Source organism: Neolamprologus brichardi, chromosome 9 (genome assembly GCF_056152115.1).
Source record: "Neolamprologus brichardi isolate AB-2024 chromosome 9, ASM5615211v1, whole genome shotgun sequence".
In the NCBI taxonomy this organism is placed as follows: Eukaryota; Metazoa; Chordata; class Actinopteri; order Cichliformes; family Cichlidae; genus Neolamprologus; species Neolamprologus brichardi.
The window spans coordinates 11,223,308-11,237,456 of NC_142112.1; the positions used below are offsets into that span (position 1 = coordinate 11,223,308).

The window sequence follows — 14,149 nt, forward strand, 5'->3', positions numbered from 1 at the left end:
TTGGAAGTGAAAGCTTCATATTTTAAAGTTATGCTGACGTGCAGAACATGTGTCACATGTGGCAAACTGATGATCCGACAGCAGATCAGCACTTTGCTACAGCAAGCTGGGTTTAGCTCCCATCTCACGCTTAGGGGCAACATCCAAACACACCTTTAGGCTACCAAAATGTTAAGCGTGTGTGTAAGGTAGAGTCCCAGTTGGGGGTGCGTGTTGGAAAGGTATGATGTGTTTCTCTCGGCTCTTTGTTAGGTACAGAGCCCGGCCAGAAGGGTTCGCGGGCTTTGCCGAGGCGGCTCCGTGTTATCAGGCTGCTCCCCTGCTATGAAACATCACACATAGGCCATTTATGTTGCTGACACAGGGATGTGAATGCACCGCTGCACAAGCGAGTTACAAAACAGCTGCAGAAACTCGGCCCCCGTGAGGTTGTAGCAGGACGTTCTGTTGCAGCTCTTGTCTAAAAAACTATTTATTGCACGGTGTAACCCAACTACAGCACATCTTAGAACAAAATCACCAGACCACCCACTCTCTCCTCTTCTCTTTCCCTCGCTCCCTTCTCTGCCCACATCTCTGCAACAAGATACAATGCTGTCCCATGATGCATTTCCTGCCCTGGCCAACCTTTGCCCCTGCTGCTTCCTGTGGTCGTGCGTCCAGACCCGTCTGCCGATCCTATCTCAGCTGGGCGATGCGTATCAGCAATTGGGATTCACACAGGCACTCGTTAGAAAAGATGTTCCACTTTATCTCCTGTCAGCAGGAGAAGGGATGTGAGGTATTTCCAAGTCCACAATGATTTGCTTATCCTTGGCTTAGTGATATCAAACATTTGTGCTCTGAGTCTCTACTGAGCAATCCTTCCGACCCTCGGGGGTTTCTTCCTTTCCCGTGGCTCAGTTTTAACATCACATGATGTGAGGCACACAGGAACGCACTGTAGGTGTTGATGTGCGTCCATGAAGCCACAGAGAACTACAAAATGGATTTTCAGCAAGCATCAAATATTGTCTCTGCATATTAAACTAACAGTGAGGAAACAGGGAAGACTGTGTTTCCCCAGCCTTTCACTGCAGCCTCACCATATCAAAGCTCTCCAGCTCCACCCTACCTATTCTCTGAGATGTAATCACACTGCTCGAGTCATTAAATGTAAAGCAGAGGCCCTCCCAGGTCACCGCTCTCTTTACCTTTCCCTCCTCAAGACTTAGTCAGCCTGTCCTTAGAGGACAGCAGACTGCAGTTTACTGCAACAATACTGCGCTGCTCCACAATCATTTAGGTTGAATGAGTAATGACAGCGAGCAGGGCGACCCATGATACCGTATAATCAAGAGGAATGATTCCCAAGGACAGAAATGGTGAGGGAATGGATGAGGAGGTAAAAAAAGGAAAGTAGGGACGGTGCAGAAAAACAACATTTTTTTCCAGTTTGGAGCACAGCAGTCTCTGGAGAATGGGTGTCAAGGCTTTAATTTGAAGCAAACCGGGCTCTGCTGAGGAGACTAGTGGGTGGTGGTCACTTTTTCAAGGCTTGCACCAGATACTCTGTTCTCAGGAGTGCAGGAGAGATGAAGGGACGAGAGCAAGGGTTTGTTTAAAGGACTGCGGCTTTCCCGTGTTTCATCAGTGCGATCCAGGGCGACAGCTAAGATGCTGCTTGATGTATGAGATGTGGGCTAGACAGAGCGTGTGTGTTTGTACATGACTGAAGGCAAAAGAAAATATGCCTGATCAGGCATAACTGTGGAGCGCGGCCAGCTCACTGAGCTGTTTCAGTGTAACTCATGCTTTTGAAGTGTTTAATGTTCACAAGCCCGAGCCAAGACCAATGACATTATTCTTCCTCCAACTTTCCCTTGATGCGACGAGCTACAGCTGGAGAGCAGTGATGAGAATGACAGCATCGTCTGGTGAATAGGCGGCTGCGGCGTGCACAGGTCTGTGGTGTGACTGCATTTGCCTGTGTGACCGAAACCGTGCAACAAAAACTGAAGGCTGCTCACAGCAAAGGAATTAAAATACATTAAAAAATCACTGCACAGACTGAAAGTGATATGTTACTGGACATGTTCACTCTGCTAACCTGAGCTCTGGCTAAACTGAAGCCTCCTTTCTGTTTCACACATCACAGCCCAAAACGACCAAGTAGCACAACAGGCTAAAATGCTGAATATCTCATTACCTTCAGTTCTTGGCACAAGCCTGAAGCTCACAGCGCCACAAGTGCGAATACAGATTTATGTGCGCATTCAGTGTGAGGTCAGCAGCGCAGAGGCCTTGAGCCCAGGTTGAAACACCGACGTCCTTCAGCACCTGCAATTGTTGTTCAGTGTGGGTAGGAGGGGGGAGTGCTGTGACGTCAGCCCCTTCCTGTGGCGGTGAGCTGCCTCTGATGTCACTTCCGCGTGCTTTGAGGTAAAAAGAAGTTCACGGAGGCCCCGCCAATGCCCACCAGTGCCATAAAGCACTCCACTGACTCGGTGGGCCACAAGGTTATTTTTTTTCTGCTTGAAGGTCTCTCCCTCTGTTGGCATTGTCTTTGTTTAATATCATGCTTCCTGCCATAGCTGGATGTAGTACCTGTTTCCTCACACTCTGTTTCACAATGAGACAAAGCCTGGTACTTAACTGTGTGCAGATGTCAGCGAGGCCTTTCTTAACTTAGCCTACGGTCCATTTGCTGAGGTTAAAACAACAGCAAATGCATAAACAACCCCCAAAAAGCAAGAAGCTTTTTCAGAAATAAGTGTGGCATGAACGCCAGTCAGAGGAGAAATGATAAAAATATAAATGTTCTGATAGTTGTTCATCTTCAGATACTGAACAAACCAGCATTTGTCTACAGACAGGTGTAGCAAATATCAAATCATGTTACGTTTGAATCTCAAAGCAGAAAATCAGATTAAGCGAGCACTCGTTTGGAGCTTTTTCCTGGTGCAAAAACATCAACTGTGTTTCAGAAAGAGGCCAAGATAGCTGGTAGGCCTGCTTCACAACGACTGCGCATCCTCACCTCGGTCCCAGCAGTGCTCCCTGGGGTGCTCATCTTCTGGCAGGGTGCTTTCGCAGTCGGCCCCGTCCGCCAGGCTGCCTTCCTCCTCCACGATGTGCAGCTTGTCCTCGTCGTCCGAGTCTGAGCCGGCTTCCACCACATTGTTGTAGTTGGTCACTGGAAAAGAAGAAACAAGGGAAGACATCAGAATGACTGGGGTGCATGTTTTTGAGCAGCTGCTGGAGCGGTACGGAGATAATTGGAGATAAATGTTTGGTAATTGAACGGGTAACTTTGGGATCCAAACCCACAGCAGTATCACTTGTCATAGGCGGATTTTTCCTAAAACACTAATCTGTGGACTGTACGCTGAGCAGCTCCGTCTCCCGCTGTTCACTGAGTGAGTCGGCAGCAAGGCTTCAAAAAGCGACGGAGAGCAGCGGTTTACACTGTGAAAGGATGAATGTGAAGACACCTTCGGTTGTTGTGATTTATTGTGAGTTTGTTGTGGCTGTCACAGTCTTAAAACTTCCATTATGTGCTGCTGACTGACTCCTAAGACCACAAAAAGATGTATCCACAACAATCGTAGAAGCTGCACACATTTGGCATTTGTATTTTTTTGATTAAGGTAATAAGAGGTGTGCTGTATGTGCGTTGTGTTTACGAGCGCTGAGTGTGCAAGGAGCCAGCGAGGTTAAATATATGTACTATGTCATTTAAATGTCAAAACTATTAAAGGGAATGGCTGAAGGAGGAGCAGGAGGAGGAGGGGGCAGGGAGTGGGAGCACCAGTTAAATAAACCCAACCCAATAACCCAGGCTAAATAGATTAGATGAAACTTAAAATGACCCCTACCGGGGGGTGGAGGAGGGGGGGGTGTTGTTAAAGCCAGAGAGAATAAAACCACACGGAGTGAACGCGGGGCCGTTAAAAATAATGCCGGAGACGTTTTTGATGCTCGGTGCAGTAAAATGTGAGCGATCTGAATCCAACGGTGAAGACAAACTTCTGAACAACAGGCAGCAGAGGAACGGAGAACATTTACACTTGCACACACACGCACAGGCACACTAAAGCAGTGTGTGAGATCATTAGATTTCCTGCTGAAGTGGTGTGTGTGCTGTGTGGGAGTCGGTGTGACCTGCTCGGGCTGAAGGAGCCAGGAGACATGGAGACAGCCAGCCTACAGAGAGGGTTATTACGGGGAGTAAATTTTCCTGACCGACTGTCTGTTTCACATTTGTGTGTGTGTGTGCGAGCGCTGGATGTGTGCGAGCGCTGGCTGTGTGCTCCCGTGTCTTCTTTTCATTTCCACCATCTCTCAATTCCACCTGTGCTACTTCCACCCACTCTCCGTCCATTCCTCCCCCCCCTCCTCCTCCATCCCTCTGTTGCGCAGAGAGAGCTACAGATCCTCTCGGAGGCCAAATCAATTCTCCAGCGAGAGCAGCCCCGTCAGCAGAGGGCCCGGGCTGCGGCGCTCAAACTAGCTCTCCGGCTACTTTATCTCACATCACACAACGCGCTCTATCGCACGCACACACCACCTGCATTCACTCGCAGAATATGCACTGAGTACAAAGCACCTGAACAGTTTTTTCCCTTCACTCTCCCCATCCCCACTCGCCCACCTCTTTCTGAAGTGGCTGCAAATTTGTCAGGAGGAGGCGTATCTGGGAGAATCGTGAGCCTGTTTCAATCAATGAGAATTGTTTCAGCGAGGTCGCTCTCCTTCTGTCTTTTGCGTCGTGCGGGTCATTTACAACTGGTTCGTATTCACTCAGTAACTGTGCAAAAGGCCGAGGGGGGCGGCGAGGGATGAAAGGCGGTTGAGGAGGGAGAGGCGCTGTTATTCTGCGAGTCGTTGCACGGGGTCATCGCTGCTGTGCCGCAGCTGTGAAATCCAATCGGGGTTCATCAGGAGAACTATTTCACTCACAACCTCTTTCGCTGAGAAAAAGAATAGGTTCTCTTTTTCTTTATCGTGATGTGAGCGCCACACTCAAGAGATACATTCAGCAGGGTGTTGCACATCCTTTGGCTCCGCTATCCAGGATACATCCTGCAATCTATTTAAAGACCTTGACAGGCAAGAACAATTGAAGCCACAAAGCTGGGATCCCATTCAAATAAAGCTATAATTAATTAGCCTGATGTAGCGTTGCTATGTATGAACCGCTCTGCATCGGTTCTTCTTGCTTGTCTGCCTAACAATGCCAAACTCTCTCTCTGCTGTAAGAGCGACCCAGCCGGGGATTGTCCGCTCAGGGTGCAGCACTTCATTGTGAAACAGAAGCTGCTTTGGGATGAGTCTGAGTGGCTGTGGGGCCACAGCCACTCAGGTGTGGAGCTGAGGTCAGCGATTACAAAGCCAACGCGCTCTGCCAGGCAGTGTCAAAAGAAAATGATCAACTATAAAGCTGTAGAGAGAAAATCAATGTGCTGGCATGTGCAGACGGGGAGGTGGCAGCGAGCAGGACAATAAAAGCAGCAAAGTACAGCAAATGGGGTATATATGGGGATAGAAGTAGTGGATTGCGGGTGCCCGTGTCTGTCTGTGTGATAGAAGGGTTGAACAGACAGGGCCCTTCCTGCGCCAAATGGTTGTTGAAACAAAAGTGTGTGTTCCAACAGGAGATGTAACACCTAGCATCAACAAAGGCTGCGGTCCCTTCTGGCTGACCAGGCTGAGCGTTTGGACAGCTGGCTTCATTAGCGCTAGCATGCTAGCACACAACAGGAGGATGACTCCTACGCATCTGAGAGAGAAAAAGTGCCGGTAGGTGGAGGAGGTGAGGAGCTTTACTTCTTCAACTATGCTTATTCTAGGTTTCAATGTGTGGAACACCTGAGAAAATAACAGCCTTTAAGCGTGGCTTAGGCCTGAAGATGCACCAGAACTCCTCCGCGTCACAGCACTCCATGGTACCTCGCGTCTCCTGCAAAAAGCTTTCCTTAACACGCTACAGATGCATGCTGTCGTTGAATGCTTTAGTAAAAGACTAAAGCCACAGTTGCTCGGGTTTCTCCACCCTGGCCATCACTCGCCACCCTCCTTCCCCATTTGCAAAGTTCCCAGAGTCTTTTGAAAGACAGTGCCAGGCAGTCTGTGTCAGCCACACTTAAATAAGCCTGCCGGAGAGAGAGAGGGGCCTGTCTTGTTATGACACCTGCCAGGCTGTATCAATTACTGGCAAAGAACCGATGACTGGGTGGGTTACTCCCAAAACAGGTCCGGCGTTACTCCGTTGGATCACCTTGGCAGACGTGTTGTCACTGATCTGTCAGCGGCCCAGAACACTGAGTGCCATGTGTCCCCGAACGCAGGTTCACTTTTGTTGGTCCTGCACGAGTACTTAGTGTCCTGTAATTGTGTAAACACAACTCTTATTCTAAGCTCTCGCTATTTAAACCTGGCCCGATTGATGAACAAGAGGGAGGAGTGCTTGGTGCAGTTTATGCTCTGCCACACTGAGGTGTGTCAGAAAGGAATGGCACTATCTCAGCTCAGCCTTGCTGGGAGGTTGCTATCTCTGTGCTCTAGGGCCCTGAAGGTGTGAGTGACTGGCTTAAAAAGTGAGCTTTGGATTTGGACACAGTGACACAGACAGTCTTTGAACAAACATTCATTAACTACGAGGACATCCGTAAGGAACCTATAACTCATCGTTGCTGACTGACAGCCTCGTGTACTAGAATGTGCAGGAGCTATGTCTGGAATGTCCAACCAAAACACTTTTCTCAGAGTTTGTCTCTTAAAGAGACAGATCAAAGGGTGTGTTCTCTGGCTGCTGCTAATTTCAGTCAACTGACTGACACATATTGTGAGGTCTGCTGTAGTTCTGCTCACGATTAGACAGATTGACTCACAGCGAGCACCGGCAACTCTTTGTCTGCCCTTCTACCTCTCTTCTATCTCTATATTTAGCTTTGGTACAGGCTCCCTCATTGAGGTACGCCACTTATCTCATTTGGAGCTCAGGGCCAGGCAGGCAGCGGTGAAGCTACCACAGGCATCCTCAAAGAGGACAGGCTCTGCCGTCACTGAGTCTGCCCTTGTGGCTCTGCGATGCCATTTTCTCAGGGAAGGCAACCACTACAAAAAAACCCCAGCTCGAACCAAAGTAAAACAAAGCCGTGCCATTCAAAACCTCAAGTATGCCGTCTCAAGGTGAGGCGCCTCATTCAGTGCTGAGGTAAACGCTGCTGGTTTTGTTAAAACAACAGCGTCCTCCCACAGAGTCAGGAAGGTCAACTCAAGTGGCGATAACAAAACAAAAGAATTGGGGATTTTTATGGTAAGCTTGCTCACAGGCTGCTGCTTCAGCCCTGCTAAACAGTTCAGGTCGACAGAGGCTGACCTGAACTGCTTGGTTTGAGAGATATAACTGTGAATAACACAAAACAGGATCCCTTCGCGCCATTTAGTTAGCTGTAGAGGACGTTTAAGTCTCAGAAGACTGTTTTTCCCAGCAAGTTTGCGACTGGCTTGTTCCTCCACAGATGCAGCACAACATGCAGCTCCAAAAACTCCCCAAATGACTCTTACTCACCGTTCCAAGCAAGGCTGGGAAGGCCAAAAAAACAGAAGCACTAGTACGGGCCAAAGTTAAGAATAGCAGTCCTGAGAATTAGTCACTTTTAACGCAGCTCTGTATTTACTTGTTACGACTGCTAGAAATGAAAAATATTCCCGTTCATTAACACATATGAGACTGCAGCATCTGTCAAAGCACTCCAACAACTTGTGGAGCAGAGCGCTTCACTGGAATCACTTTAGAGGTGAGCTGGAAGACAATGGGCTTTTGTCTTCCTAATGACACTGATCAAGGTTTTAGCGCGTGAGCTAATGAGCCTCTGCGGGTCACTCATCTCCCATCTGATGAGCACTTTCCATGATAACACTAAACCTAATGGAGGCTATTGTTCTCTTAATCTGCATGATGATACTTGGAGGTGTAAAGGTGGGTGTTAATGAGTGTAAAGTAAAGCAAAAAAAGGGGGCCTTGCTTGTTAGGTCACATGTTTTTATTATTAGTCAGAGTTAGTCCTGATAACTCCCCAGATAAGTGTACGCGCACTGAGTCGGAGGCTGGTAAGGGTACGAACCAGAGCAGCCGGTGATGGTATTTCTCTGCAGGGCTAATGACGAACCACACACATTCACTGCACTGGGTGTCCACAGTGAGTTGCTGCTTCTGGCTCCTCTTAGCTCTTCTAAATAAGGCCAGGTGGGCTGGTAGGAACCAGAGGGTGTCTTCACACCACACACACACACAATCCACAGCATGCCCTGCCACCAAGTTTACACTAGTCCTCCAGCTCATGTTTATATTGGAGGTGAGAAGGCCCCATCCAAGGTAATAACACTTGTACACCTAATTGAGAGAATGTGTGTTCTGAATGTAGCAGTTAAGAAATCTGCCTTGTTTATTGAAGGATTTTAATAATTACGAGTGACTGTGAGAGAAAAGAATGTAACTGATACATTTACATAACACAGACGCCCCCCGCCCCCCAAAAAACCTAAATTATTAAAAAAAAAAGGAGAAGTAAACCTCCTGCTTTGCTACCCACTTCCAGTATCTCTAAAGCCTCCCTCTGTCCATCAGTGAAGAGGCCTGTTCTCAAACACTCAGCAGGTCTGTGGTGAGAAAATGCAAACTCCCGCAACCGGTCCAGCCATCCACAGCACAGGCAGGTGACAGGGAGGCAGTGATGTAGGAGTTGGGTAAGTGTGAGGTGGTGCAGGGGGGGGAACACGGAGGTGAGGAGAGGAAACATCTGCTGTAGATTCTGGTAAAACCTGCAGTCACGCTTCCAGCAACCACCTTCCTTCTGTTCTCTTTTACCTCTTCACGGTTGATCCGTCATTGTTTTTTCTTTCTTCCTCCCTTTTTCAACCACCAGGCCAACAAAACTATTTTACCTGAGTGATGCAATTTTATTACTCCTCACTTCTGACTGCACTGGCACCCTCCCCCCACACACACACACACATGAAAAAACACTGCACCAAAAAGAGCAACACAAATATTTAGCCAGCACAGAAAACCTTTAGCGCACACCTGGGTAAACAGTTGTTTTCCTTCTGTTAACAGCCACTCTAACTTTAAGCGGCAGACGACTGAGCACAAACCTGGGCTAATGTTGCGTTAGCCTTCGTCAAATCTCATTTGGTCGTCGCAGGCAGAATGAAACGTCCCCGTCACCTCTGCTGTCAGACTCCATTCAGGCTGCATGTACAGACTGATGAGTTTGGAAAGCTGCACAGCACTATATTGGTGTTCTTCTCCTTTCATTTTGCCAATTTGTATGTCTGGGCTTGACATTTGGAGTGGAGGCTCTGTGAGGATATTATTAGACCGGCTGCCTGAAGGTATTCAGCCTGTTTAAATGTAGTCAGCTACATCAGGAGCATCAAACTTCATTACATGGCTTGTTTCCTTTTTCTCCAGCCACTTCAGCATTAACGGCAGTAGCGCGGCCGGGTCAGCAAATGCCGTTTGAGCAAACACAAGTGAAATTAAAGTGGGATGTGTGCAAACTGGACTATTTATCTGTCATCAACAAGTGGGAGAATTACATCTAAATGCTAGAAACTCAACTGTTCTTACTTAAAAACGTAAAGACTGAACATGTTTGAATATGGAAATTTGGATGGGGAAGAGAGAAGCAAGACCCCCAGTCTTAAAGAGAGCAGGCATCAGTAAAAACAGATAGCACACTGGGGTAGAGATGGGTTGCAATGCAGCTTGCAGAGATAAAACAATTGTGAACACGCCATGTGAGTATAGCCAGCTGGATCTGTAGACGTGTATCAGCTGAGCCATTGGGTGTGCAAGGTATTTTTATTACCATTATTAGGCATATATTATCTTACTTGCTATTTGCACTTTCTGAATATTTCTTTCCATCTAAGCAAAAATAGAATTTATATTTGAGTGAATTTTTCCTACAAACTTCTTATTTCCCTTTGGGAGAACGCCAAAACCTCCTTTTTGGAGGGGAGGGGGGAGACTGTGGCCTAACAGCTTGGCTGAAGCACACTGAGGTGTGTGTTTAAATATATGCAATGAGCAGGGATGATGTTATCCAACCTGGTTGTGTAGTGCAGGCCTATATTAGGTTAGTGTAGCACAGGGCTGTTGCATTTTAGGAGCAGGTGACTGGACATTCCTGCCTGTATTAGGCTTGACAGTTTACTGTGGGGGAGTGCAGAGCACGGAGAATTACACTGGCCTCTGAAGAGGGAGGGAAGAATGGAGGGAGGGAAAGAGGGAGGAGTGTGGTCAAACAAGTCTCCATGTGAAAAAACCTCATTAAATCTTGCTTACCTGTAAGCGTACCTTACTGCACAGCCTCATCACTGCTAACTTCAGTTCATTAAACACGAATGAACATTCAGCCATCAGCGCTGTCACGTTTACACTGTTCAATTCTTCACTGTGGCCGAGAATGCGTTTACAATGTAGATTAATACTGAGAAGGCCAGTCGGCAGCAAGAGATGTGCAACAGAAAGAGGGCAGAAGAGGTAAACAGAGGGGAATGGTGGCAAAGTGGGAGGACAGGAACTGCTAATGGCTTAAAAAGACAAAGCTGGGCTGTCACATATGATGCTCAACTGAACTGATGGCTGCCCCGGGGAGGGAGTGACACAAACTGTCTGACAAACTGGCATGAAAAACAGAGAGAGGAAACAGAGGGCTGCAAGAAGAAGGCATGAAGGAGGAAAATTATGTGAATAATAATATTAATTAAAAAATGAAATCAAGACAACCAGGGAGTGGCAGTACGAAAGAGGGTTAATCCAAAAGAGCGAGGGCAAGGGACAACATTTGGTTGGTGCACAAGTGCCTCGGTAAAGGTCAGGTGTTGACGCTGCGGCTCTGCCTGACAGATGTCTCATCGAGGGGACGGGCTGCAGGGCAATAGGCAACACACACAGACACATTTGCACACATTTGTACACACATTCACAGACAGGTGGAAGTGCAGAAATAACCCAGAAGTTCCCTTTTGCTCATTGGTTGCATCTAGTTTTACAACACTTGCAAGTTCCCCATTTATAGCGATCAGCAGGTCGACACACCTCAGCGAGGACTCGGTGCAGATCCGTGTTGACAACCTACTGTGGCTTCACTAATAGCGACACTAACACTCAGAAGCGCTGTGCGAGCTCTTCCTTTTTTATGAAAACTCTCCTCTGCGTAGCATTTCGACAGCAGCTAACTACTCTCCTGTTTCCAAAATGTCATCTCTGTCACAAGACTCCAGAGGCCAAACGTCCTGCACAACCCCCGACACACACGGCGCGCAATCAAACACATCGCCCGAGGCCGCCACGCAGTTGTCACAGTGGTTTCTTCTTATTCGCGTGAAGCGCAGAGAGAAAGGGGTTAACGCCATAAACGTGCATCCACAAACGCTCTTTTGTCACCTCACTCCTCCGCTAACAACCCCCACTCCCTTCACCACTGTCCTTTCCTTTCTCCCCAGGCAAAATGGCCTTTCCCTCTGTGGTCAGGAAGGGTTAGCCCCCCCCCGACAACACCAGCCCCTGGGGCGAACAGAGCTGAAGAGCAGTCAAGCAGTAGCACTCACACCATTACCCTGCTGTTAGATGAACACAAGGGTGGACTACAGACGTCCTGTTGGATGGACAGCTACAAAAATCTGTCTTGTTAAACCAGGCGAGAAGGAACGTGTACATGTGCGTATACATGACGCAAGACCTCAACTAAACTGTGTATGTGGAGTGGGGTCACATTATTCCACAGGGCTGCTCAACACTCACTCCCTTCAGCTGTACTTTGTGTAACTAATACATAAGCTATGATGAGTAGAACAGGGGCGGACAGATGAAAAATGGCAGGCCGAGTGTGCAGCGTCACTGTTAATGCACCCTCTGGATGTGGCGCTCTATAGTGAAATGGCTGAGGCAGCAGGCAAGCGCAGGTTCATCATGCAGTGATGTATCGACGGGTCCTCTTTTGTCCATTACGTTCACAGGCGCATGGGCGTGTGTCTGGGTGCCACCGGCCCGGGGAGACCATTAGTTCCCCGTGTCAGAATTTGGAGGGGAGTATCGACAGCGCGGCTGGGGTAATCGATATGGGCAAATCTCTCACTCCTCTCTGCCATCTATGCTAACGGGCCTCCAGCGAGTCAAACACAGCTTCTGTGTACTCCTGCCATTACGCCCCGCTTTGTTTCCTCCAGCTTTGTAAACAGGAGAAAAATGAACCGTTGCTTTTGAGGAAGGGGAACACGTGTGGAATGAAGTCGAAAAGTGCGACTAATGCGACTGCCAACCAAACAATGCAGTCACTCTGCGCGAGTCACATGCAGCTGTCTTGTCCTTCATTCAGCTTAGTCATGTTCTTTCCTGCTCTGTTCAGATGCTCGTTTCTGCTCCGTGAGGCCAGACCAGGGTTTCTTTGCATGCTGCAGCCAACAGGGTGGGACCCCGATTACCCAAGTACACTGCAATCATTGGACTGGACTCTCGGGACTATTCCATGTGAAGTCACCTATAATGTGAAGTAATTTAGCAGGGAAACAGCCAGGGAAATGTTCTCTCTTTTCTTTTTCTTGTTAAGTACTCTCAAGTAGAAGCACTTGAGAGACACTATCTGATGGTCCTAAGGGGGGAAAACCTGCATCAGGAAAGATGATGTTGTTAAGTCCCCTTTTCGAGCCAACTTTCCCCAAACTAACCCTATAGCTAACCAGCAGCATTACTTACAGCAACTGGCTGCTGACACATTTCCTGACCTGTTTTTATTAAACAAGTCATCCCGGCCTACACTTGAGTTGGATTCTGCGAGAGCTGAGGTGATACTGGGAGAAAAACACCAAAGAGCAAGAAGAGGATCCTGCTTTTTGTGTCTCTGACAGCACGGTGACTGAACAGGGTCAAACAGAGCCACGTTTCTCCCTGCCGGTCAGGGGGAATTCCATCGGGCAGTGTGTGACCCTGAACACCAGCCTTCCTGTTTGACCGCTGTGATTTGACTTTGTCGCCGAGAGGAAGAGGAAAGAAAGACGGCTCTGTCCAAGCACGAGCTCTTCTTGTCACCACACCAGCATGACTGTTCCTTGTCCTGTTGGTTGTGAAATAATTAAAACAGTAAGGTGACCATTTGAGCAATACTATGGGGATCTAGTGGTTTCTGGGCTGAACTCAAGTCATCTGAGTCATCTGTTACTGTCTCTGCAGTCAACAGATCTCAGTCTGGAGATTTTGAACATGTTCATACCAAATGCTAAGCAATACAAGACACAAACTAGTTCCACACAAGCTGAAAAATTCACTCGATGCAGAGATTCTGCAAGGCTCCTGATGGAGGCGTATGATTCAGCTTCACAGTTTGGAGCAAGACCAACGGATTTCGTGGTAAACTCTGCTCTCGTTGGCTGTTAGGCGTCAGGATTTCTGGGTTGCCAAATAGTCTAAAAACATGTCAGTTGCTGTATTTGCATGAGATATGCGAGGCAAAACTTAACGTTTGGTCTCTGCACATCATTAGGCAGCTCTCACTGAAGCTGTTCTGAAATGTGTTGCCAGCATATTAGAAAGGTATTTAGTGTTATTTTCTTTATTTTGTCACCCTTTCGTGTGTATATAAATATAATGTGTGTGTGTGTGTGTACAGGTGTTGCCAGATCAGTGATAACACTCTTGCTTTTAATAAACTCTGCAGCAGTGCCGTGTGTGTGTTGGTGTCTTAGTGTGTGTGCATGTGCGGCTTGCTGAAAGGTCCTGGGCGTGTGATTGATGGGAGCTTTAGCACAGTAAACACATGCAAACGCACACACACACACACACACACACAGGAGATGGGTGGAGAGAGGGGTGGTCATACGCAGCAATGTTCACCTAACATTATTCATCCATGTAAGCTGAGCACACTGCTCCCCATACTGATGAGCCAAGTGCTGTGTATTAGTCACTTTATTTAAACACACACAAATAGCATTGAATGGAGGCAATTTAGAGCATTCGTGCTCTTTTTCTTTTGTCTTTCTCAATTTTTTGCAGTACTTCCCTTTGTTATCTGCACGATGGGCTGATTCAGAGCAAGGAGGCCGGGAGAAGGCGGCTGAGAAGGAGAGAATGGAGAGAGAGAGAGCAGGCAGGGAG

The 14,149-nt window shown here is 47.8% G+C and overlaps 1 protein-coding gene across 1 annotated transcript in view; it reads right to left on the reverse strand.

Annotated features, from left to right (window-relative positions):
* The window catches only part of zeb1b (zinc finger E-box binding homeobox 1b), a 49,739-nt gene that overhangs the window by 12,046 nt on the left and 23,544 nt on the right, over positions 1 to 14,149 (reverse strand). The window contains exon 2 of the mRNA XM_006804501.2: positions 3,020 to 3,175. Coding sequence (XP_006804564.2) covers positions 3,020 to 3,175 — 156 coding nt within the window. The remainder of the gene's footprint in view (positions 1 to 3,019; positions 3,176 to 14,149) is intronic.